The sequence below is a fragment of the Pelodiscus sinensis genome, chromosome 3 (genome assembly GCF_049634645.1).
Source record: "Pelodiscus sinensis isolate JC-2024 chromosome 3, ASM4963464v1, whole genome shotgun sequence".
Classification (NCBI taxonomy): domain Eukaryota; kingdom Metazoa; phylum Chordata; order Testudines; family Trionychidae; genus Pelodiscus; species Pelodiscus sinensis.
Genome location: NC_134713.1, coordinates 55,859,446 through 55,886,169, shown reverse-complemented (window position 1 = coordinate 55,886,169; position 26,724 = coordinate 55,859,446). Strand labels below are relative to the sequence as shown.

Genomic DNA, 26,724 nt, shown 5'->3' with positions numbered 1-26,724 from the left:
AACAAAGCTCAGAGTGAGATAAATGATCAACTCTATGCTGAAAATCAGAGTCTGTGCCTTCTAAACAGCAAAAGCTGGCATGTGGGCAAAGGCCAATGTTAAAGAAGCCCTGACTATGCATGTAGTTTAATATGCTGTGGATTGAAACAAGCTGTTAGGCATCCTGGCCTGTGTTTTCAAAATTAGTCCTTACTCCGTCTCTGTTGATTTGCTAGCGTGTCTATCGTTGACTACAAATAACTGGGATGCCCGGCACTCGTGGCATAGAGCTCCCACAGCTCAAGCCACTAGCAATTGCGGGGGCATCTCTGGAGATGAGGTCTCCTGTAAGTGGCTCCCCGCAGTTGGAAGCCAGGCAGAGTTAGAGCTGCTATTAGGCAGGTTGCAGGGTTCCCTGTTAATCTACTTGACTGCGTGGAGCGATCGAACGCGCGGTGTCCTGGGGGGGGGGGATTCCTGTGTGACGAGCTGGGATGCACGTTCTAGAGGAGCAGCCCCCCCCCACTCCCGCCTCCGGCTACACCTCCACCAGCTGGCAGAGCGGCGGCACTACACTTCCCAGCAGCCATTGCGCACGGCCCCCACCTGCTCTCATCTCCTGCCGCGCTCTGGGTGTTTGAGCTGCGGCTGCTAGAGCAGGAGTCCCGGGGCGAGCGAGGTCTTGCAGGCAGCCCCCAGCGGCTTTCCCTTGCAGGAGTGGCAGCCCCTTGACCCTTCCCTTAGCTGGCGAGCAGCGGCGAATGAAGTGAGGATGGTGATCCGGGTGTTCATCGCATCCTCCTCTGGCTCCGTGGCGGTGAGTGGTGGGGGTGGGAGGCGCACCTGGCCCTGCAGAGGTTAGAAGCGGTGGCTGAGGCCAGCGGGATGCTTGGGCTCCTCAGCCAATCACGCTGCCCTGGTTAAGGCAGCTGGGGCGTGAGGGCTTCTCCCTGCTGCAGACATCTAGGGGCGAGAGCAACAGCCCACTCTGCAGCCCAAGGGCTTGGAAATTCCAAGGGACCACTTGGTTTGGGGTGTTGCCAATTGCTATGGGAAATCGCAGTTCGCTGAGTGGTTAGTGGTGAGCCGTTGTTGCTAAGATTTGCTGGAGTGGAGAAGAAAAGGGGTCGCAAGTTTGTACCACAAATTCCTGGTTTATTAGTGAAACTACGGTATCTGAGGAACTTTTTCATGCAAGAATTATTCTTGTTAACCTCCGAGGATAGGACAAGACGCAATGGGCTTAAATTGCTGCACAGGTTTAGGTTGCTGCTAGGGGGAAAAACCCTTCCTGTCAGGGTATTTAAGCACTGAAATAAATTTGAGTAGAAAACCTCTTGAGGTTCCTTATAGTTCTACAGTGTCTGTGATTTCCATAGTTTAAAAACAAGCAGAACAGGGTATCTGCTTGATGTTTTTAAAAAACAAAGTGTATTTCCTAATAGTATTATAAGATTATTGCAATAGTATATTGTTTCTTCTTTCCTAATGCAAGTTCTTATTGTGGTACAGCTCTGCATCAATTATTTCATCATTTCCATGTTAAACTGGATTTAGAATTCAAAGTGTGGTAACTTAAACTTTGGTTTTAGTTAGTTTTTTTCATTTAGCAATAGCATACAAAATGTTACTGTGAGGAAACTTACTTACGGAGACCTCATTGATGCTTTTTTTTTTTTTTTAAACCAGCCTGCTGGCTTTAAAATAAGGTACTAAAATGTCTCTGTGTGTTGGACTACATGCTTGTGTTTTCAGTCATTTTAATATTTTCCAAAGTATAACACAATTGGCAAGTGACAGTTGAATAAATTATCTTTACTTGAAAAATCTCATCAAGTAGTGTAGTTTTGCCACTGTTAATCCTATCCCATGGATAGAGAAGGGGATTCTTGAACTAGCTTTGCTTTAGTTGGAGATGCATATTTTTCCTAAGGGTGCTATTAAAAAAAAAATACAATCTATTGCTAATTGCAAATTACTGGAGGCTTAAAAAAAAAAAACCTCTTAGACCAACCTCAGGGCATAACCATAGCTGCAAATTAACAAGCTCTTTGAAGTGAGCACAACTTTCTTTGGATTAAATTTTGAAGGGCATCAATCATTGTCCTTTGATAGTAGCTGAAGTCCTTATAGTTTTCTCTTCATTAATTAATTATGCATGTGACCTATAAATATCCATATTCCTATTTAAAGTGACAGTTCATATTTCTATAAAGACAATCTGAATGTAAATTCTAATGTGAATGTGTTTCATAGAATCATAATACTTGGTATACTTTGAATAGCTTCAGCTGTGCTATTACTGGCATTTTTTGAGAGAGAGAGGGAGAGGGAGAGACTCTGAAGGTTTGTGTATTCTCTTCCTCTGGTCTTCCATTGTGCACTGTTTGTGTTCAGGTCAGTGGCATGGTGATAGGTTTGTGGTCTGATACAGTTTGGCATGGAGTGCTTTATACTTACAGCTAATAAAAACTAATTATCCATTTCAGTAGCTATTGAGCAAATATAGAATCTCTTCAGAATTTTAACTGTACATGTTCACTGAGCATTCATAATAGAAACACTCCCTCCCCTTAACTGGCAGTCAGTTTATATTGTAGTAGTGCAATATTGATAGAATTATTTTGTCTCATAGCTTTTTCAAACAATGATGTATTTGAGCTTTTTGTTGAGGGAGGGTGTCCCAGGGAGAAGCTTGGTCCAATATTCACAAGCTAGAATAGTTAATAAAAATGGCCGTAGTGGGTAAGACCAAGGATCTGTCTAGCCCAGTATCCTATCTTCCAACAATGGTCAAAGCCAGGTGCTTCTGAGGCGATGTTAGAACAGGATCCATCCTTTGTTGCCCATTCCCCGCCTCAGGCAAACACAGGATCAGGATGGGTGGGCTGACCTAGTTTAGGAATGTCAACGATTAATGCTGTATCAGAGACAGCCAGGGTGGGGGAGAAGGTGGGAACTGGTGCTCTTGGGGAGCCAGATATTAAGCTGGCTCCCCATAAGTGCCAGATCCTGCAGAACTGCCTGCCCCTTCGCCCCCATGCTGTTGCTTCTGATAGAGAGGTGGCAGCGTGAAGGGGGCAGGTGGGAGCCAGTGCACATGAGAAGTATTGGCTCCTACAGAGCTGCCTGCTCCCCTACTCAGCTGCTTCTCTATCAGAGACATCAGAGAGTGGGCAGGTGGGAGCCGATATGCATGGGGAACCGGATTTTAAGCCACCCCCACCTCGCTGCTCCCTCTATCAGAGGGATGCTGACTCAGCTTCTATCTGTTGGGGAGCTTGGGCCTCTTACAGACTGGCTCCTGCTGCCCTGCATTGCTGCCTCTGATACAGAGACATCAGTGCGGAGTAGCAGTTGCTCCCAGCTCCAATCCTGGGGAGCCTCACTGGCGGCAAGTCCCGCCCCGGGGACTATCAATCATGTAACAGCTATCAAGTAATTTAATAATCATGTGACCACATCACATTTTAGCATACATCCCTAATTGAGCTAGTTAATACTGTGGGTGACAAACAATTCTTACCAAGATAAGCAGCCATGTTAAGATTCTCTCCCAGTACTTTGCTGACCCAGGTCTGAGATTTAAGTGTTTAATTTTCATGCCAATTCATCCACTGGCTTTTCTGGTGAGGCTTTTTTAACAGCAGTATTAGTTGTGATTGTGTTGTGCGATGTGGACCGTTAGTACTGGATTGAGACCCCCCAACTCGCTTCATGTAAGCAAAGGTGCATCCATCTAATAGGAAAGACTTTCAGCCATCCTCAGCCAGAATAGAATACCTGATTTAGAGGGGAATGGCAGTGCAATCCATTACTAATTCTCTTCATTAGTAATACTTTAAAACAGTGAAATTCTGAAACTTTTTGCTGTTTAATGTCAGATTAAGAAAAGGGAAAGGCCAGCCAATAGTTCACGTCCATCCTCTTTCAAGTTCATGGAAACGCCAAGCCTGCATCTTACCCCATGCAATTCATGGCACAACAGATCTCCGTTTGCCAGGGTTACTAGAAAATAAGGAAACAACACAACTCAGAACCCCACACTATCAGCCCTGGAAAGAACTGATGTTTGATTTCCACTCTTTATGACAGCTTGGGTGAAGTTGTAAAACTGTTCTCTCAAGTGTATTTGGTAGTGCTTTGTTAATCAAGCTTTAAATATCTCAGGCAGTTTTTCTTCCACCATTTTACCTAGAAAATTATTACTGCCCTTCTCTTTTGTGGAGGATGTACTTGCCTTCTCTTTTGTTTAATTAGAACTAGTTTATCTACAATGTTAAATTGTGCTGGTATGTCATTCATTGGCTTGGACATATCAAGTGAATCTGGATTACAGGATGTTGAAGGGTGTGCTGTCCTCTGAAGTTTGCGAAGCGTCTGGTAGTAGAGACAGACCACTGTAGATTTTGGAATGATTGCAAAAAAAAAAAAAAAGTAGTATCTTTGGGAATCTTTGTAGATGATTAGGAAAGGACTGAAGAATGCCACTTTGGTCAGGGGAGTCAACTTGTAGATGGATCAAGGCATTGCAGTGCTGACTGGATCAGGCTTTATGATGACTAACATCAGAGGAGAAAATAATCTGCTGCTTGGCTTCAGAGCATTACTAGAGCGGATGGGACTGCCACTTTAAAAAGATTTTGCTAGCCTCCAGTACTGGGTTTGGCTTCTTTTATCAATCTATCAATGTGTTGCCAGTACTCCTAGTAGGGAGAATCAACAAAACTTTTTTTTTTGTCTGTGATAAGTCTGCTGTAAATTCCCTTGTAAGGAAGGCAGGGTGAAGGACATGAGACTCCATCATCTTATTTCCATTTAAACATAATCACGAGGAGATATGACATGGCTTGACAAGCATTATGGTCCAAGTTGACTCTGATATAATTATTTTGAAATATCTAGGGTTATGCTCAGTCTGAATTAAGTGAACAGAGCTAGAAACCTGAAAAATATACTGACCATTGCTAGCACAGTGTTCTTTGTTTAGGTGTATTCTCACTGGGATTTTTTTTAAATCCCTGATAATTAGCCATACGTCAGATTGCGGGTTTTTGTTTTTCTTAAAGGTTTATTTATAAATATATGTAAAAGTTCAAGGGATAAGCCTTCTGGAGAAGGGATGGTAAAATGGCATCCAGCAAGAAGTTGAGCACCGGAAGTAGCAGAAAAAATTCTCCGTTTGATGTTAGAATACAAAACACCATTTCTAGCCCTGTGTATGGCTGATGAACTACTGTTATAACTCTGGCTTAATTTTGTTATAAAACTTGTAGATGCAAATGCTTCAGAAATTAAAAAATATCCAACTAAAACTTAGTTGGACTATAAATATTCCTGTGTTTTGCCCCCATCAGACTGTATCAGTGCCTGTGGGTACTATATAGGGATTTTTTGTGAAGGTGTCTGACAACCCTAACAGGGAGGGGGGAAATTGGTTTTTGGAGGGGGGGGGGAAGGAGGGAAGGTCACTGTGCCTTTCAATTACCATGCTTCTTGCTTCTCCTGCCCTCACAGACAGTGCCGGCCATCTTTTTGAGGGGGGGGAAAAAAGACGGCTGCGCCTTTAAATTGTCGCACTCCTCACTTCCTCCACCCTTGCAGACGCCGTCAGCCATCCATCCATCCAAGGAGAGCAGAAAATACCGGAGATTTTATATGTCTAGTATTCTGTTTGTTTTACTGGATGGAAGGCCAAAATATCAAACTACCCGGGCGAACACTGGACATCTGGCAACCCTAGTACTATAGCAGGGGTGAGGAACCCCAGGAATTGGATGCGGCCCCCAGCTTACCTGGATCTATCTCCAAGGCCAAGCACCTCTCCTCCCCCAACACTGGGGAGCCAGCACTGGTGCTCCATCCCCCTCCTGCCCCACTGCGGGGCTGGAGCACACAGTCTATTAGGCTGGGCCCTCCTAGATGCCTCCTAGAAGTATGGGGAGTGTCTTTCTTCTTCTCAGTTGGGTGTCTTTTTTTTTTTTTCTTTCTTTCTTGTGTGCGGCCCTGATACCAAAAAAGGTTCCCCACCCCTGTACTTAAGGGAACTCTAAGATCTGTTCAGATAAATATAACTTTAAAAAAGAACCTAATATAGATAAGGGCAACATGTGTTAGCTGCTACAGTTGAAACCCAGTGGGAAACCTATATAAAGACAGCTTAGCAGCTTTTTTGCTGGCCCTCCGACCTTTGTTTCTTCACCCCATGCTTCCTCCCTTGAGGGGAAGATGTCCTGAACTCAATGTGTTAATTTACAGGGCTGAGTTTTACTTGTGTATGTATTTATCAATAGAAAAATAGCAGATTGCTATTGTAAGGAAGTTTATTGTTCCTTAGTAGTGGTTGTATGCACCAAAAAAATGAGTTCTGGCTTTTCTCCAAATAACTTCAGGTGACTGGAATTTTATCTTTCTTATTTCTTTTACTTTTATGAAAACTATTTTTGTTCACATGTTGCTTGTACAGTACAACAATGGAAATTGGTTAAAGATTTAAATATGTAAACAGCCTAATGTTTTTCACAGCTTTAGTTATCTTGGATTAATCCGGGATCTGGTACCATGTATCCTCTGTCTGGGATGCCCGCTGACGATATACACAGTAGGGATGTTAGTGTATAGTTGTTTAAATGATTAACTGATAAGCCTGGACATAACAGTTAATCCAAGCAACTACATGCCTCTCCCTCCCATGCCCAGTTGCTGCCTTTCTGTTTCAGAGACAGCAACATGTGGGACAGGTGGAAGCTGGTGTTCATGGGGAGCTGGCTTAAAAGCTGACTCCTCAGGAACACCATCTCTGCTAAGTTGCTTATCTCCCCTCCATCCCCATGCTGGTCCCTCTGATAGTGAGGCGGCAGAGTGGGGGGTAGGCAGGTGCTGGCCTACAAGGGAAGCCAGTTTTCACACCAGCTCCCTGCGTGTGCCGGCTCCATGGAGCCGCCTCCTCCCCTTTGCTGCCTCCCACAGAGGCAGCCAATTTTTAAACCTGCTCTGCCACCCTGTGCCACTGCAGAGGCAGCGGCATGGGGTGGCAGTGGCTCCCCAGGAGTGGGACTGGGAACCAGGAACGCACTGGCTACCAATCCCGCTCCACGGAGTATGTTAGTATCCATGTAACTGACAAATTTTTTGTGGCTACACGATTACTAAAATATAATTTAACATCCCTAATACACAGAGAAGTTGCATGATTGGGTGTCAAGTTGGGAGGATTTAATTAAAGATTCCAGAATATTGGAGAGAATGGTCTAAATAATTGTTAAAAATGTAATTATGCTCTGTGATAACCATTTATTGTTATGGAACAGTGGTTTTTTTCCCCCCCTCCTTTTTAAATTAAGCAGAGTGACTTTATTAAAATACTGGAATCCAGAGATTTACTCCACTTTGAGATTCGTTTAAGAATAACTTCTCACTTTGGAATTTTGTTTGCTTTCATCAGTTACAAAAAACACAGTTGAAAATGGATTGGAGCTTATAACTTAGCAAATGTAATCAGCCATGTTGGTTATCAATACTAGGGAGAAAAATGGAATGACACCAACATGGAAAAGGGATAGGCTTTCATAACAATGATTAGAAGCTGGTTTAAAAAAAAATCCAAGTCCAATGTGTAACTAAAATTTTAACAGGATCCTCCTTGGGTGTAGCCTGAAACTATGGGATGACTTTGTGCCCATAATACTTGCCTGCCTAGGCTGTCTCTCACAATGCCTTGCTAGTGACCAGCAGTAACCCCTCCAATTGCTGTTATCACTCAACACAAGCTCACGTGGAACCTAACACCTAACCAGATTGCATTAATGCTCCCAGAGTCACTGCTAAATCTCTTCAGAGTAAGGTCCCAGCAAACTATCTTCCTCTTCCCCCCCCCCCCCCCCCCCCCGCGCGCCTCTCCCCCTCCCCCCCCCCACAGCTCCAATCCTGTACCTCTGGAATATACTGTCTAATGTATTGATTCCGAACTTCATAAATGGATAGTAAACATAGACCAGCTTTTATAAAACTTGATCAGAGTTGCCACATACTTCAGACAAACTCATTAATGGATATAAATAGTAAAAGACAATTGATTAAAAAAGATAGATGTTTAAGTGACTGTAAGTGTTAGGCAAAAAGTCAGTGGTTACCAAAAGAAAATGCAAACATACAGTCTCAACCCTATTTGATCAGGCAACAACTAAATCAAGTAGTTTTTTTTCTCACGCCACTGGTTATTGCAGTCCATAGTACACAGATTTCACCCTCAAAATCTGGGCCAGTCTTCTTAGTTGGAATCAGTCTTCTCAGTGTCCTGGTTGCTTGCGATGAGAGTAGGTGAAGGAGAGAGGCCAAACATGGGCCCCTGTGTTTTGGTTTTTATAGTGGATGTGAAAGTGCAACTGTGTAAACAGTTAACTGATGAGCCCAGGCTCATCCATTTACATTCATGGTTACACGTAGGCTCCTGGTACACACAGAGCACACACCTTCTCCTGGGGAGCCTTTTGTCCCCCCCTTACGTGTAACCATGTCCCTGCTGAAATTTTCAATGGTTACACAGTTACTTAATATCTCACATTTTAATATCTGTAGTTTTTATACTCTTAGTCCATGTGCTTGGAGAATACAAATTCAGGCCTGTTCAGTGGACCTTACTGAGTCATTGAGCAACTCTCTTGGTGTGGGTTTATGTAGGTGAATCATCAAATTGTGGGTCCTTAGTTGGACAATGGCTGGTGATATGTATTCATTACAGACTAACACGATTACCTCTCTGAGATTACATAACTAGAAATGTTAATGATTAATCATTTTCATTTAGAACCTGCTTCCTGGCCTCGCCACTTAGCTTCCTTGGGGCTGCTCTGACCCAGTGTGACTGTCCTCCACTGGAGTTCACCAGCAAATGCCAGTTAACCAGTAAGTATATTGGTAAGTCTCATGCTTACCTGTATGCTTGCTGATTAAAAATTTAACATCCCTAATCAGAACCTTTCCCCACATACATCGCATGACACATTTTATATGCAATATCACAGTTATATACAGATGAGGAATATGAAGGTTTTAGGGTGCTCCAAGGTATAGAACATCACAAAGATAATTACAGATGTTTTTTAAACTAGGAAACCCTATAACACTCGAGTAATTAGTGTTACTTTTGTGTTTTTTCTATTGCAAAAATTGATTTGTGAAAATTGCTCTGTCAGTTGTAAAACTTCAGTAAGCTGAAATTTAACATATATGTTTCAAGTACAGATGAAATGGAATTTTGTTAAAATCCAAATCAGGAAACATGGAAAAAATGTCTTGACCATTTTGAAAAAATCACGCAAACAGTTTGAGAATTGTTACTGTTTACTTTCCAGATATGATACTCATGCTTTTGTCTCTTTATAGCCTTGATACAGAATAGTCAAAATAAAAAGATTGTGATGTATATCAAGTACTACCGTTTAATAAAATGAATATTTAAAATATGAAATCTAGGACAGCAGGAAACAAGTTACTATTTTAAACAATTGTGCTTTATAGCAAGTATGTGGTGTAGTTGTATCCCTATCGGTCACAGAATATTAGGGAAAAAGGTAGGTGAGGGAATGCCTTTCATGGGACTGTTCTGTTGTGAGAAGCATGTCTTTTCCCATCAGAAGTTGGTCCAATAAAAAAATATTACCTCACCTGCCTTGTCTCTTCTTGATTTTAATATTGCAAAAATTTTACTTGCTATAGACACAACAGTTTATACACCTGCTCGCTCCACTGATTTTTTTTTTTTTTTAAACTCCCAGGACATTGGGAGTATTTTGAGCTTTTAGTTAAACAAGTAAAATTTATGTGAATTAAACATTCTAAAGCATCTTTCTACTAATATTAGCAGACTTTGGGGTCAGATACCAAGAGTGTGTCTACATGGTACCTGGTCTTTGTCTTTGGGTTCAGGCTGTGGGGCTGTTTCTTTTCTGTGTAGGCTACTGGACTCTAGCCCAAGCTGTGGGACACCTCTCACCTTGCAGGGTGCTGGAGCCCAGGCTCCAGTCCAAGCCCAGAAATCTATATACAATGAAACAGCCCTGCAGCATGAAGCCTGAGTTAGTGAGCATGATCCTGAGTCAGTGAGTCTAGATCCGTGGTGGTATTTTCTTTGCTGTGTAGATGTACCCTAAATGCTTGATACTTGCTGCGTTTTGGTAGTTTAATATTTAAATTCTGCCTCTCAAATGTTCAGTTTCTTTTCAGTCTGTAGCATTACTCCCTGTCAGGATCTTTTTTATTTTAAACAGATAACTAAAGAACACAGCCAAATGTACATGAGAATGTATCCTATGAATTTGCTTATCTATGTAAGCAAAGGTCAGTAAAAATTAACAGTAGTTGCTACAATAATACTTCAAGGAAGCACTGTTCTGATCATATTCCCAAAAGTCCTTTGGAACATCTGTTTTGATGTGACTTAACTGCTTTATATTCAGATATGACTTCAATCTCTAACAATGTATAACAATATGTGCTTTCAAGGTTAGTAGTTTTCTCTGAATTCACTCAGTCTGGCATGATTAGGAAATGAAATGATAAAGGACAATTAATACATTTTTAAAAAACAGCGAGGAGTCCTGTGGCACCTTATAGACTAACCGAAGTATTGGAGCATAAGCTTTCGTGGGCAAAGACCCACTTCATCAGATGCATGTAGTGGAAATTTCCAGAGGCAGGTATAAATATGCAGGCCAGAATCAGGCTGGAGTTGATCTATTCAGGGAGGATGAGGCCCACTTCTAGTAGCTGATCTGGAGGTATGATGGCATATATTACGTTAGTGGATGTGCAGGAGAATGAACCTAACGTAATATATGCCATCATGTGCCAACAATGCCCCACTCCTGTATACATCGGCCAAACTGGACAGTCCCTGCGTAAAAGAATCAATGGACACAAATCAGATATTAGGAATGGCAACATACAAAAACCTGTAGGGGAACACTTCAATCTCCCTGGATACACAATTGCAGATCTAAAGGTAGCCATCCTGCAACAAAAAACTTCAGGATCGGACTTCAAAGAGAAACTGCTGAGCTACAGTTCATCTTCAAGTTTGACACAGTCAACTCAGGATTAAACAAAGAGTGTGAATGGCTAGCTAACTACAAAAGCAGCTTCTCCTCTCTTGGAATTCATACCTCCAGATCAGCTACTAGAAGTAGGCCTCATCCTCCCTGATTAGGTCCACCTAGTCAACTCCAGCCTGATTCTGGCCTGCATATTTATACCTGCCTCTGGAAATTTCCACTACATGCATCTGACGAAGTGGGTCTTTGCCCACGAAAGCTTATGCTCCAACACTTCGGTTAGTCTATAAGGTGCCACAGGACTTCTCATCGCTTTTGCAGATTCAGACTAACACGGCTACCCCTCTAATACATTTTTAAAGATTGTTTCTTTAGACTGTAGAACTAACAGTTCCATGAGGCAATGGACCAGACCATGAATATACCTTTTTTTCCCCATTAATGATCACCTTGGAATGAGTTGAATTCTCCTCTTTCATGGATCAATAGGATTGTGTAAAAGTTATCAGTTACACCTAAAAAATCCTATATAAGGGTACTTATTGGCTTTGAGAATCCATTACACAAATGTGCATATTTGGGCAAAGAGTTTTAAGCAGTACAAAACTTCAGAATTTACCTAGTTAGGGAGGTTTAGGCTGGACATTAGGAAAAAGTTTGTAACTGTCAGGGTAGTCAGACACTGGAATAAATTGCCCAGAGAGGTTGTGGAATCCCCATCTGTGGAGGTATTTAAGAGTAGGTTAGATAAACGTCTATCAGGGATGGTCTAGACTGTATTTGGTCCTGCCATGAGGGCAGGGGTCTAGACTTGATGACCTCTCGAGGTCCCTTCCAGTCCTAGTATTCTATGATTCTAGTTTCAGTATTTTAATTATCAAAACGAATTGTATGCATGAATAACTGCAGAGTGCAGACATTTGTTAAAGGAAAATATTAAGTTGTCAGACCTTTTGGTTTTCAGTGTTTTTCTGTGTTAAGTATCCAAATCAGATTTTTATCTTGACTTCCTCCTTACTGCAGTAGTCTTGAGTCATGTTAGCAAAAGGTTCTGTAATAGCTACTGTAACAAAGAAAAGGCCTGATCAGTGAGCTTTGAATGAGGCTCCAATTGAGAATACAATGTTCACAGTATTGCATTGCAGTTTTCTGTGCCTAGTAATTATGGTATCTTATTTTTGTGTATGTGATGATGGGGCCAGAAGGAGAGGTAGTTGAAAGTTTTTTAAAGAACTTTCAAGTTCTCTTCATTTTTGTATTTTTGCTAATGTCTTATACTGCTATTACTAAATGTAAAACTTGTGCAATGTTCATCCTGAAATTACCCTATTAATGATGTAATTTACAAATGTAATACAGTGCCCCCTGGGATCAGTAGTGGGGATTGATCATGGTAGAGAAATTGAACCCTTTACTATCTGAGAGAGACTCAGTTCTGTTAGAAAAAGGATGTAGCAGGCGAGTCATAAGCCTCTGTGATCCAGCAAACTACACCAAGTAAATGTGGGTTATGACCATTTTCTGGGTCTGGGCCTATGATTTTGTATTTACTGCAAGACACTTATTAGGAGGTCAAGTGACGTCTTAGAATGGGATTAGAAACCAGCAACTCCATTTTCAGTTTTGTATTTTCACTTATTTTTCATGTAGCTTTGGGCATGTGAGGTAGGAGTGTTAAATTTAGATTAACTAACTAATCGAATAATCAATGGGATTTCCTACCGGGCTCTTGCTACAGTTCAAAAGCAGAAGCCCTGCAGAGAGCAGGGGATTCCTGCTGGCCCCATGCTCCTTGCGGCTCCTGAGCATTTGAAAAGCAGACTTGCAGTAGATGCAGCGAGAGCAGAGAATTCCCTGCAGGGCTTCTGTTTTTGAAAGCAGAATGGCAGCGGAAGCGATGTGAGCGGAGACTGCTTCAGTCCCTGCTTGTTCCGTTTCCTGCAGTGCCTCTACATCCCCTACCTCCCCGCAGAGATGGTGCTAGGGGGAGCTAGCTTTTAAGATAGGGGGAGCAGGGAGCAACTAGTCACATCACTAGTCAACTATCTGATAAGCTTATGCTTATTGCATAGTTGACTAGTAACTTACATCTCCAACATGAGGTAGTTTTTTTTTTTTAAATATCTATGTTCCCCATATAAACTTACAGGTTATAAACTAGCTTTTGATAATTGAAAGGCTGTCTCTCACTCTTACAGGACAAACAGCTCCAGCTATTTTGAATACAAATCATGTGGACAGCACCTCTTTGAAATGCTTTCACCTCCCGCACCTCACTGGCATAATGGAAACATAATTAGTCTTGCAATTAATGCAAAGGGAATCCATCTATTGTACTACAGGATGACCTAACTAGTTATAGTATAGTTATAGTGGGGTATTATCTCTTTCTCACATAGATGATGATTAAATCACATTTCCATTTCCTAGTTATGTCTTACTATGAAAATACAAAACCATAGCAGCTGTGATGAAGCCTTAACAGAACCAGATGAAAATACTTATACAGGCAGTCCCCGGGTTACGTACAAGATAGGGACTGTAGGTTTGTTCTTAAGTTGAATTTGTATGTAAGTCGGAACTGGTACATATTGTAGGGGAAACTCTAGCCAAACATTTCTCCAGAGCTCAGTTTTATTCTCTCACCTCACTTCCCTCAATCCTTTATTCTCAAGCTGAGGTGTCTGCTGAGAAGCCGCTCCGCATCTCCCTGGTCTGCTGGGGGGGGGGGCACTAGCTTCGTGTCTCCCTGGTCTGCTGGGGGGAAGCAGCTAGTGAGGGGTTGCCTCACCCCGTCTGTAAGTAGGGATCCGATGTAAGTCGGATCCATGTAACCCAGGGACTGCCTGTAGTTTAATATTAACTGCAGACCAACCTCACCCTTCTTTAGTTAGATTTATAAAATGATGAGAGGTGAATGTCTCGGGTTCTAGATGGCATTTGCATTTATTCTTCTATTTCAATGTAAGCGCAGAAGAGAAACCATCACAGAGTCCACCATCATAACTTTTGTCATAATGCTAAAATGTTTGGAGCCTACAGTGACACAGGCTAAAATGACACAGGCACTCTACCTGTTTTTGCTTCTACTGCATTTCTTAGGAAAGGAGAGCATGTCTGATTGAAAGCGATTTCTATACTTAAACCGGGGCTTTATGTGACAGATGTAATTTTACCAACGCCAGTTGCGTCGACTCCCTGTCTCATGTTGTAAGTGGAAGATAGCACAACTCAAATATGCGTGTTTTAGGAAAAAAGAGAGATGTGAAGCTAAAAACACCTGCCCTCTGCAGTACTGCACAACCAAGCCTTACCTAGCTAAACCAAAGGCTACTTGCCATAGCAGCTGCTGCACTATGCATGCCACAAGGGAGATTAGCTTTTCTCAAAACAGATATCCAAATAGGTTGTAATACTCTGGACATTTCAGAGTTAAAGAAAAAATATGAAGGTCCATATTCTACCATCTCATCTTTAATACGGAGGTACCATTGGAGGAGGCCCCTTTATGATATTGGGCAGCAGTCTTTCTAGTTGTATACTAAATAGGTTTTTGGCTCTCGAAGTGCCACTGCAGCAGCTTTCTGCCAGACAGTTTGCCATTGCATAGGGCATAGTGCTCTTCCTCAGAGATTTTAAATGTGCCTATTACTCCAGGACCTCAAGTTTTCTTTAACAGCTTAGGTAATTGCTTTGGGAAGGTACTGTGAGGAAGAGGTATGTATGATGGTCTGGAGAGCCTGTCCATATGTCAATTATGATTCTGATTAATTTTACAGTATTGCTGAGTGATTCAATGAATGTGGAATCCACTATTTGCTCTCAGATCTAGTATCCTGTGTCTCAGACCAGAGACAATGGAAATTCATTAACATGCATGGCTTCCTAGGATACCTGGATGGCTGAAGACTAGGAGAACCAGTTCTCACTGCAGATAAGAGGGAGAGAGGAACAGTGGAGTTCCCCAGAACGCAGGGAAAAAAGAGACTGAGCTGTTTAAAAATAGGAGGGACTCAGAGAGGGACAAAAGGGTCAGTCTGTAAGAACCAGAAGGATCTGTTGACTGCAGTCCAGCCAACACTGAAGGAAACTGACCAGGGAGGCTGGAGAGATTCTGTGATTCAGAGGATAGGCCGTGAGCTGGAGGAGCATGGTCCTGAGGGGACTTGGAATTCTGAAAGGACTTTGACCCAACGGCCACTCAAGACCTGTGAGGAGATGGAAGTAGGGAATGGCTTGTAGGCATTACTGATTTTAGCTAGATCTGTAGGTCTCTTGTACTGTCTAAAGGAAAGAATTTTAGAATTACTTTTGCAAAGTCTGAATGGTTTTTTTTTCATATGAACCCCAGAGGGGCAAACTCTGAATCAGTTTGCCCAGTTGCAGGGAGTTTTGAGTAGGATTAGCAGCTTTCTAATTACACTGGATCTGAGGCCCTGCCTCTGCTTACTCCAGCCCCTCTCTTCTCTTCTCTCCCCCCTCCCCCTCCATGGCCACTTGCTCTCCTCCTCTCTCACTCATTCATTTTCACTGGGCTGGGGCATTGGGTTAGGAGTGCCTGAGTGGGGAGGGCACCAGCTAGGATTGCTGGTTACAGGAGGGGGCTATGGGCTGGGGGGTTCAGAGTGAGGGAGGGGGCTCCAGGCTGAGGCGGGGGTTGGGGTGTGGAGGAGGAGGTTCTGGGATCATCCCAGGAGGCACACCTGGGAAGTGGACAAATGCCTTTGATGTCGACCGCGGAGCGTCCAGACTACTGCGCTGGGCCGACAAACAGCTGATCGGCTCAGTGCGGCAACCCTGTAAATTTAAACGAAGCGGCGATTATTTAAATCGCCGCTTCATTTTCCTATGCCGGGTAGTCTAATCTACGTGCCTCTGTCGCCAGAGGCATGTAGTCTAGATGTACCCAAAGTGAAGAAAGAGTCTTTTCTTGGAGGGAGACATAGTGTCTGTCCCTCTCTATAGCTGGAGAGAACTGCCCCCAGAACAAAGGAGGGAAAAAACAAAACTTCCTTTGTCCCAGGTTGAAATTCCTATTGGCCACTCCACCTGGCTAGGTAAAGGACATAGTTAACCCCTTATTCCCCAGGTTGCTGGCTAACCCTCATAATCATGACAGGCCCATATACATTGTCCCTTGCCTCAAGCACCAGCTCTGCAGCTTTCATTGGCTGGGAACCACAGCCAGTGAGAGCTGTGAAGGTGGAGCCGGCAGGCAGGGGCAGCTCGCAAAGTCTCTGTGGCTATCAGTCCCTCTAGGACAAAGGGGGGGGTGATAGAATGGCAGCAATTTACCAAAGGTTAGCCCCTGGTGGGCCACCACTGCTATATGTACGTGTGCCTCCACAAGTATGGGGACTGCAGCTCCCATTGGCCATGGATCACCGTTCCCAGCCAATGGGAGCTGTGGGAAGTAGTGTCTCTCTCTGCGACCAATGTGAGGTACAGTCACCTGTACTTATGGAGGCACAAGTACATATAGCAACAGCAGCCCACCAGGGGCTAACCCTGGGGTACTGGATCTTGTCCCTGATCTAGGAACTGGAGGGAGAGATCATTGCTTCCGGGAACTTCTTAAGGTGAATACCACCTGGAGCCTGCACGCCTCCTGAAGTCCTACAATATGCCCCAGCCCTGAGAACTCTTCTGCACCAAACTCCTCATCCCCAACCCAATGCCACCCCTGTGCCTAATTAGGCAAATGACAGGTGCTGGGCATAAAGATGAATACACTACTCCTGCCCTGAGCCCCTGCCACCATCCCAAACCCCTCATTTCCAGGCCAACCCCCACTGTCCTCATTGTCACAAACCAACCCTCTGCCCAAGACATTCGGAAATACCTCCTCCCCAGAGCCCTCACTTTTCAAGATTACAGGCAGTCCCTGGGTTACATGGATCCGACTTACATCGGATCCCTACTTACAAACGGGGTGAGGCAGCCCCGCACTAGCTGCTTCCCCCAGCAGACCAGGGAGACGCGAAGCTAGCGCGCCCCCCAGCAGACCAGGGAGATGCGGAGCGGCTTCTCAGCAGACACCTCAGCTTGAGAATAAAGGACTGAGGGAAGTGAGGTGTGGGAGAATAAAACTGAGCTCTGGAGAAATGTTTGGCTAGAGTTTCCCCTACAATATGTACCAGTTCCGACTTACATACAAATTCAACTTAAGAACAAACCTACAGTCCCTATCTTGTACGTAACCCGGGGACTGCCTGTATTCTAAAAAATAAGCATTGGCTTACAAGGCAGATGGAGAAGGGATGGGACTTGTACCTGTTCTGGGAACCAAAATTATGCAAACCTACAGTCTCTGTCTTGGGTGAGAGCAGCACGCCAAGCTCCCTTGGCCATCCATATGCCTAGGAGATGTAGGGACTTCCCAGTTTTTGCCAACTGGACTTTTAATGGCCTGGTCAGTGGAGCTTACTGGAACTGCCAGAATTCCTTTTCAACTGGGTTTTCTGTCTGAAAACCGGACATCTGGCAACCCTAGTTGTGGGAAAGGATGCGCTTAAGCTACTGGGATGTGGTGGGGAGTCAGCACTAGTTTTGGTGCCTAGGTGCAACTGACTAAGAGGTTCCACTTCTAGAAGGAGTATCAGACAGAGGCCATGTCCAGGAAGTGTGCCAGAGATGCCATAGCCACTCAATGCTGGAGCCTACTCGGATGAAGGGATGCTTGAAAGCACACAGGCTCAGTATCTGGGTCCAAACATAGCAGTCTGAGCATCCAGCAGGGGGAACTTAACTAGAGTTGTGACGGTTTGAAGCCAAATCTGCATACACAGGTGGCTGAGAGAAGCCTAGAGGTAAAGGAACGGTTCATTCAAGAAATCAAAGCAACTGAGAACTCAACACATCTTTGTGCACAGCACCTGTCATTTGCCTAGATGAGCTAGTACTGGAAAAAGATGCATATCATTTTGCAACTCCAGGGATTAATAAGTACGTATGTTTCCAAACCCTGATGACAACTAAATTAATTGTATAGGATAGCAATGTTGGAGATTTGTTTTATTTGTGATCTGGCAGGTGGTTCAAGAAAATGGCTGTATAGGAAGTGTTGTTTTCTTGTACTTCTCCAATACAAGATTTCTCAAGATGGTCAGATAATAATCTGAATCCTTTATTTAATATTCTACATTTAATTCCCTCTGATACCACTGTCCTTTGTTAAAGTTCCATGTTTTTATCAAGCTTTTTGCATGCTGACAAAAGCCATTTCATGTAGCAAAGTCCACAATTCCAGTCAAAATGTATGTTGTAAATATTGTCACTCCTAATGACAGGTTTTTCTCCTAATTAACATAACTTGTTTGTTAATCTACATGCTGCATAATATTTACTCATCTGTACTAGCCTTATATTTTTAGTTATTTTCATTTTGAGATTTATGGTTCTTCTCCAGTAAAGTCTCAGCTCAATAAGATAACTGAATGTTTCCAAAGTTGGGGACCAGAAAACTAAATCCCTGCTCCTGCAATGAACTGAGAGTACTGATCCCTGAATATTCCTGGCAAAAAGTGTGTGATTATGCCTGTCCTTGTGAGGGCTCCATCCTGCTCTATTTTAAATCAATGATTGTGGTGGTATTGCATTAATGAGCAGTATTTTGCTCAGACCGATAGCACTGCTCACGTAGAGGCTACAAGAGAAAAATGTTGTTACATGATTTATGTTTTTGTAGAGTAGAATCCTTAAGTTTTTTTTTTGTTTTTGTTTTTTTCTTAAATACAAGGGTATTTAATAATCAGGATGGTTCTTAGATTATTTGGGAACGAATGGCAGGCAAATCTCCTACTCTTGCTCAATGGGAGCTTTGCCTGAGTCAAGTTGGGTCCTGGAAAGTTTTTCAGGAAGCATGAGGCAGGGACTCAATTAATCTTTATTATCCAATTATTGTTTGGGGAAAATAACTTGAAAATGATACCTTTTAGCACAAAACAATCTCTTTCATAGCAAGATCTTTAACCTCTCTCAAATGCTTTCAAAATGCTCTCTGTTACTCCATGAATTCCCGTGACGTTAAAATGTGTCCGAGTTTTTCTTCCTGGACAGCCCTGCTTACTTCGTGTTGGCAGGTATGTTTGAAGCAACCCAGAAATTCTACCCTGCAGAAATAAACTGTTTAAAGGCAATGAGCCTGACTCTCTTATACTCGCACATGTGGTACTGGATCCAGATCCAACATATTTAAATTTGCAACTGGTAGTAATGTTTAAATTTGCAATTAGTTTTGACAGTTTGTTTTTGTTTTGCAATCTTCTTGAGATGTGGGCTCAAGTATCAGTTACTCAGTTTGCTAATTTGTAGCTAGGTAGAGCAGATTTGGTAGCTGCTTTTAAAAAAGCAAGGAGCTGCTATTTCCTAGTGTATTCACAATTTTTTTTAAATTAAAACAATTGTTGGTCCTCTCAGAATAGTAAATGTGCTGCAAGTCCTGGAATTTATTCATCAATTACACTGTAAAACTGCAAGCATAGATCACACTTAACAAAATTCATGGCCGAAGAGTGTGTCTTCAAAACATTGCTACAGAATGATTTGACTGATAAAGCACGTAGGATTAGCTCAGAATGCTTGCTCTGAATAAAGTGCCTCCCCCATACACCAAGTATTTATAGCAAATGAGACATGGGAATAGGTTTCCCTACACTGTTTATTTTCCCTTGTGTAATTTAAGGCAGCAAAATCAAGTGGTGTAGGGGCATATTAATTACTATCCTAGAAAAAAGAGTAACAGCCCCAGTGAAAGATTGACTAAATCATCATCGTTACTTATACTGGCCCTAATTCAAAATCCAGGTGGTACAAAGTTGCCTCAAGTCACCTTTTCCCTCCATTCCATAATGCTGCCCCTTCTGTGCTTGTTTCTCAAGTGTTGTGGTCCAGGATATAGCCAGGTCGAACTGGAACTCACCATGTTTTCAAAGCAGTGGCTGGTTGAGCAGGGTACTAGAGACCAAATGATATGTCATGGTGTAGTTGCCTACCAGATTACATGTTGAACTTCTCTAGTCTAGTACATGGTGGTCCATAACATCTGTGGTTCAATGTGATTTTTCATTAGCCAGATGTCTATGAATCATGGGTTTGGCCGAGTTTTATGCAGTCCCATAAAGGTGTTTTTTTATTATTATTTTTTTTAAACAGCCCCCAGTCCTAACTCTGAGTTATGTGCTCTGATTGATCCCTTAATGTCTTCTAAGAGCCCAGTGAGCAGTGGAAATGTTGGTAATGTGCTCAACAATATTAATCTTCAGTGGTTTGGCACCAGGAGCGGCCTGAGGCTGGCTGCGGCAATTGGCGCCCCATCCGGAAGGCGTGATCAGCACCTCCGCCTGCACGTCTGTCAATGGCTGTGACGTCCTCATGGGCGCCCCGTGATGTCATCGAGCGCCCGGGCTGGCGGCACCCTACGCGACTGCCTACTCTGGCTAGGCTCACGGGCCGCCCCAGTTTGGCACTTTCTCTGGTTTGGCACTGGTCAGATCAGCATTAATGATTGCATGAAGGCTCTGGACTCTCTCTCACCTCCCTCCCCCCATGATCTATAGTGTGATTTATAGGTTCCTTGTGAGATTACTAAAAAATTGTTTGTGATGACAAGTAACAGATATTTACTAGCATGTTCAGTAGCAGCTATTGTAGAGTGTTGTCTCGGGTCAAAGTCTCATGGAAACAAAGGGAAACAGTATTGCAAAGGTTGTGGGGGATGGTCCATCACTAGACCTTTTAAAATAAAAAATGGATTTTTTTTTCTGAAAATGATAATCTGGCTCTAGCAGGAATTAATTCTGGGCAGTACTATGTGAAGTGTTATGAAGGAAGTCAGACTAAATTCTCACTTTGCATATAAAAATAGCCATAAAATTATGTCTTTTGTAAAAGTAAACAACCAAAGTCCAAGAGGAATGCTTATCAGTATGTGAAATGAGCATACAAACAATAAACACGTGTAGAACAATGGTTCTCAAACTGGTCTGATGAGTGTTTGCTACTCATACAATGCAGTTTCTCCTTGTTGCCTTCAGCTGCTATGTGACATTTCGTGTGCATAGACCACAGAACCAACATGATCTTGGCTTCCCATTGGTCTGATTCCTTTAGTTATATTGCATCCCCTTCCCTCCCACTCTTATCAGTCTTCCCTGTTAAGGCTTGACTTTGCTCCCTGTAAAGTCCATGGCAAAACTCATTTATTGCAGTGTAAGGACTGGGCCTTTAAATTGTAAATTCACTGAATCTGTACACAAGGATTTTTTTTTTTGTTTTTTATGCGGAGGATTGGGGAAGGCAGTACCTAGCACACTGCCCTCCCAATTGTAACGGTCTTTTGTGCTGGATTGCAGAGAGTAATTATTTTTGCAATGTTATGGTTACTGTATTGATCTTGAGATACTAGACACACAACCATGTTCTCTCTAATGTTTTCCATCTACATGTGGAATAAATTTTATGTGCACCAAGGTATGTATAGACATGCACTATAGGTGGGAACTCATGCTGCTGGCTGTGGGCGCTCTGCTAATCAGTTGGGCAGCGTTGGAATCTCTCCTGTGCAGCCACCCAGTGCTCATCTTACAGGGTACATGGGGGACAACATGGGTGAGTTAATACTTTTTATTGACCCCACTTCTGTTGAAGGAGAAAAGCTTTTAAGCTACGCAAAGAACTGTGTGTGGTTCAAAAGTTTCCTTCACTACAGAAGTTGGCCCTGTAAGAGAAGCCCATCTGTGTCTCAAATCCTGCTCCCCTTACTCACGAGTCTCTCAAAAGATAATCTAGGGTTTCTTTTTAGTGATTGAAAGTAAACAGAAAACGTCTGGAACTTATATCCGTCCACCTCATGAGTGCTGATGAAATAATACAGAAATCATAGGAGAGAGGTGAAGAAACTCTAATGGCTCCAGAGGGACTGAATGGTTGTTGGATATAACTGCAGTAAATTGTACTGTTATAATTTTGGCAGCATTTCCTTCAACAATTGCACTTTATAATGCACAGCTTCCAAATCTGTTTTTCTCTTCAAAGGTAAATTGCCAACACAAGAGATTTTCAAAACATTTACCTACTTTTTTTTGTCTGAACACTAATATGGTAACAGAAGATGCTAATTTAATTGTTTTGTGTCCATAACATGTGGTTGACATTTTTACTTTGGAAGAGTGGGAGGAGGGGGAGCAGGGGAGGGAGGGAGGTGGGAAGCTTATGTAAAGGAAGAACAGGTAACCGATCACCTTCATCTGGAGACAAATATCTGTGCCAAGACAGATAAATTTAGATTTCCATTAGAACGCACAAATGATAGTGCTGAGACATCCATTTCCATGAAGACTTTTTCAATATGGAGGCTGATCCCCTGAAGATGGTAGCTCCCTTGGGTCAGGCTGATGAAAAACATAGTGCCAACTCTTTAGAAATCTGAGTCCAAGGGAAATGTAAAGACAAATAGTGATCCTGTGTGTTATCTGGCTAACTTTTTTTCTATCAATTTTTGCTAGTATAATTTTCATTTCAGTAGTTGAATCTTTATTGTCTGTATCAGAAATGTAAATTAAATAATACATAGCATTTGTTAAATTCTATGTTTTCCAAGTTTGTTACACATGTTAACAGTATCAGTCCTTGCAACATCTCTGCGAAAGATGTAGCTATTAATGTTCTCATGATATCTGAAAGCCAGAATGGTTGGTTTGATGCATACCATGGTCTCAATGTTTTCAGTGTTAAAGAAAATTGCTTTGTTCTTGGAACTTTGGCTAAATAGGTAGGCGCGGCGAAGCAGATATGCATTAATATTTTTGCCTTTCTCCCTGAAGGGAAAAAACCTGCAAGACGCTAAAATGTACTCACTCTTCTCACCCTTGAATGCAAGAGAGTCTTAAAAGACTATCACCTGTAGGGGAGTGACTCCCAACCTTTCTGAGCAGTACAGTAGTACAGTCGTGGACCCCCAAGGATCCGCAGACCACAGGTTGGGAACCACTGCTGTAGGGACTAGTAATGCTGACTTACCACAGAGAGGTGGCATACTACATTGCAAACAAAGATAGAGTACTGAATTGCTAGGATCAAAGATGATGCACAAGAATGATGCATAATTATCATCCTGATGTTGTAGGCTCATCAGATCTGACCACTGTCAATACTACTCAAACCTTCACTGAGAGGGAGGCCTATTGGGGGAACCTGTACATGTATTCCCTACTAACCCAGTTAACTCTAGATTGTCTCAGTACCGGCCTGTATAAGCAGCATCGTATCAGGACCAGAGGAGGTTTTCTGGAACAGATCACCTGTTCCTTTAAAGGATGCTCGGAAGGAGGATTTTGTGAGGAAAATAAGTTCTCCTTTATTCTACAAAATCAGAATAAGGAAATGTAGTACTGAAGAATTGAACTGACACCTCTTCATCCCTGAGTACCCCCACTGCCTCCTCCACTCCATCAGTGGTGAAATTTAAAGTGTAATATGGTTCTGTGCATTAAAGTGAAACTTAATGTTGATAAATGTAAAGTAATGCACATTGGAAAAAATAATCCCAACTATACATACAATATGATGGAGCCTAATTTAGCTACAACTATGAGAGAGAAATATTGAAGTCATTGTGGATAGTTCTCTGAAAACATCCAAGCAACATGCAGCGGCAGTCAAAAAAGCAAACAATGTTAGGAATCATTAAAAAAGGATTAGAGAATAAGACAGAGAATATTTTATCACCTCTATAAAACCCACATCTTGAATATTGAGTGCAGATGTGGTAGCCTCATCTCAAAAAATATATACTGGGATTGAATAAGGTTCAGAGGTTCTGTGCAGATTTATGTGGCACTCTTTGTTGCTGTTTGGAGCTGGTCTCCCTATCAGAATTACAAAACACACAGTCTAGATCTGGTGTAGATCATGATTTCTGTTTCTCAGTTGTATTTTTGTGACTTACAACATGGATTAACAATAAAACCAAAGACAAAATATATATGTTTTATATTCTCTAAATGCTGATGATTTTAGGAGTCAGACTTTGAGCTCTAAAAATTAATATTACAGGCAGTCCCCGGGTTACGTACAAGATAGGGACTGTAGGTTTGTTCTTAAGTTGAATCTGTATGTAAGTCAGAACTGGCATCCAGATTGAGCCGCTGCTGAAACTGACCAGCGGCTGACTACAGGAAGCCTGAGGCAGAGTTGCTCTGCCCTGGGCTTCCTGGAATCAGCCACTGATCAGTTTCAACAGCGGCTGAATTTGGACGCCTGGGACAGAGCAGCTGGGGCGCTGCCGGGTAGGTCCCCGCAGCGCCGCACTTCAGCGCTGAGGGGACCAACCCGGCAGCACCCCAGCTGCTCTATCCCAGGCGTCGTCAGCGAGGAAAAGCCTGGTCTGCTGGGGGGGGAGCCCCCCCCCAGCAGACCTGGGAGACGGGGAGCAAAGCTTCAGAGGATGCCGTCCGTGGGACAGCCACGGCGCGTCTGGACTGTCCCTCTGCCTGCGTGCTCCGCGGCTTTGCTCCCCCACCCCCAGCAAACCAGGGAGACGCGGAGCAGCTTTTCTCACCCCGGAGAATGCGGGCGGCGGGACCATGGCGCATCTGGGCGTCCCGCCACTCCCGTCCTCTGGAGCGAGAAAAGCCCTGTTCGTAACTGCGGATCCCACATAAGTCGGATCCGCATAACTCGGGGACTGCCTGTATATTTAAATTGCAATGACTTTTACTATGGTAAAGACAGATTAGAACTGTGCTATGTAAAAGTTAAAGTGGCGAGGAGTCCTGTGGCACCTTATAGACTAACCGAAGTGTTGGAGCATAAGCTTTCATGGGCAAAGACCCGCTTCGTCAGATGCATGTACTACATGCTCCTCGCCACTTTTGCAGATTCAGACTAACATGGCTGCCCCTCTGATACGTAAAAGTTAAAGGAAATCTAAGAATTTTCACTTGTGATCAATACAGCAGTTGCAGATCTGATTTGAATCTGTTGTAATTCTCAATAAAAGTGTTGCCAGTGTCCAAGATTAGTGGAAACTGACAGTCAAAATGAACATTGTGGAATTGAAGGATTTTTTTTTTTAAATCTTTCATTGCATATGCAGAATTTCCAAGAAAAATCCTCCTACAATATCTTTCTAATTTACTTGCCCTTTTATTATTTGTTCCAGTATTAAGAAAATATCAGTCTCCATTTCAGATCGAGGTGGTCTCTCATCTTCCACTGTGACCGAGGATAAGGATGGCTTCTCTGACTTCTACAGTCACAATATGATTCTTTTATGAGTTTAACATTGTAAATCATTGCTCTTTTGATTAGCAGAAAAATTGTGGTAAATGATGGTAACTGAGCTACTACTGGTAATCTTGTATTTTTTGCATAGCTTTAGAAGATGTTTGATTTGAAATTGATCTTTCAAAACATATATTGTTTGAAAAATCAGTGCAGTATATGTAAAAGAAGGAACCAGTCACTGAAGGAAATGCCATGTATAGAATAACTGTTTTTTATGTTACAAGGAAATACACGTCAGTTTCCCTCTGTAGCAGAGCACGTAAATGTTCAGACATTTTAGAATTGTGGTGTTCTGCAGAAATTGGACCAAACACTCTCTCTGAGAAACCCATGGTCTTTGTTTCAAGGAGGATATAATTATTTCACCACTGGAAGTCATCTGAAAGTCACAACATAGATTTTCACTGTAATCTGTAATTTTCACTGTTTTTTTTTGTTTTTTTTTTGTTTTTTTGGTGATGTATCAAATGGATCCATTATGAAGAGTGGTGTGATAAATACAGCTAGAACCTTCACTTTAAAAACTGATGTTTTTTAAACACATTCTGAGTTCTGTGATGCCCAAAGATAACAAGTGATATCAAGTTCTGTGATGCCCAAAGATTACTCACCCGTAATTTAAACCAACAAATGACTAAATCTTGTTCCACTGTATTTTTATACTGTAAAATACTTAAATATAATTTTATCTCCAAACAGTATGGCTGAGAAATACATCTTGAGTAGTTGGACAGTGTAGTGAACACGAACTGTGTAGCCTTTTAAGTGGAATATGTCTTGGTTGAAGGTAGGGGTGTTAGCATGTAGTCGATTACATGATAGAGGCAACAGTGTGGGAGCTCAAGTGGGGGAGGGGGGGAAGGCAGGCAGAAGCCAGTATAAGCGGAAAGTAACTTTCAAATTGGGTCTCCACATACATCGGCTCTCTCCAAGCCACCTGCCCCTTGCGCTGCTGCATCTTTATCAAAGGCGGGTAGGCAGGCGGGAGCTGGCTATTAAGCACCAGCTCCATCTTCTCCCTCCTCGCATGTAGACATGTAACTGTTAAAATTTCCAGTGGTTACGCACTTAAATAGGATAGTTAACATCCCTACTAGATGGATCTGGAAAATGCTGAGAATAATGTATGAAGCTGGTTGTAATACAGAGATGCTCCTGCCCAAATTATTAAGCCTGAGGCTTTTCCTCCATGTAAAAGACTATGCCTCTGTCTTCACGGCCAAAAAAGGTGCTTTTTTAAACATAGTTATTACTTTTATACAAAATAGTTTCTACTTAAATGTAAAATAAAATTGGAGACTGGGGTTTAAAAAAAAATCTGCCTATGCCCAAAGTAACTGGGGTATAGTGTTGACTTTGACTAGTTACATCAGGGTAAAATCTACAGGTGCTGTTTCGGCTAGGTCTT

The 26,724-nt window shown here is 42.6% G+C and overlaps 1 protein-coding gene across 1 annotated transcript in view; it reads left to right on the top strand.

Annotated features, from left to right (window-relative positions):
- Positions 1-522: 522 nt before the first annotated feature.
- Positions 523-26,724, top strand: part of SH3BGRL2 (SH3 domain binding glutamate rich protein like 2) — a 55,881-nt gene continuing 29,679 nt past the window's right edge. The window contains exon 1 of the mRNA XM_075923782.1: positions 523-796. Coding sequence (XP_075779897.1) covers positions 752-796 — 45 coding nt within the window. The 5' untranslated portion in view covers positions 523-751. The remainder of the gene's footprint in view (positions 797-26,724) is intronic.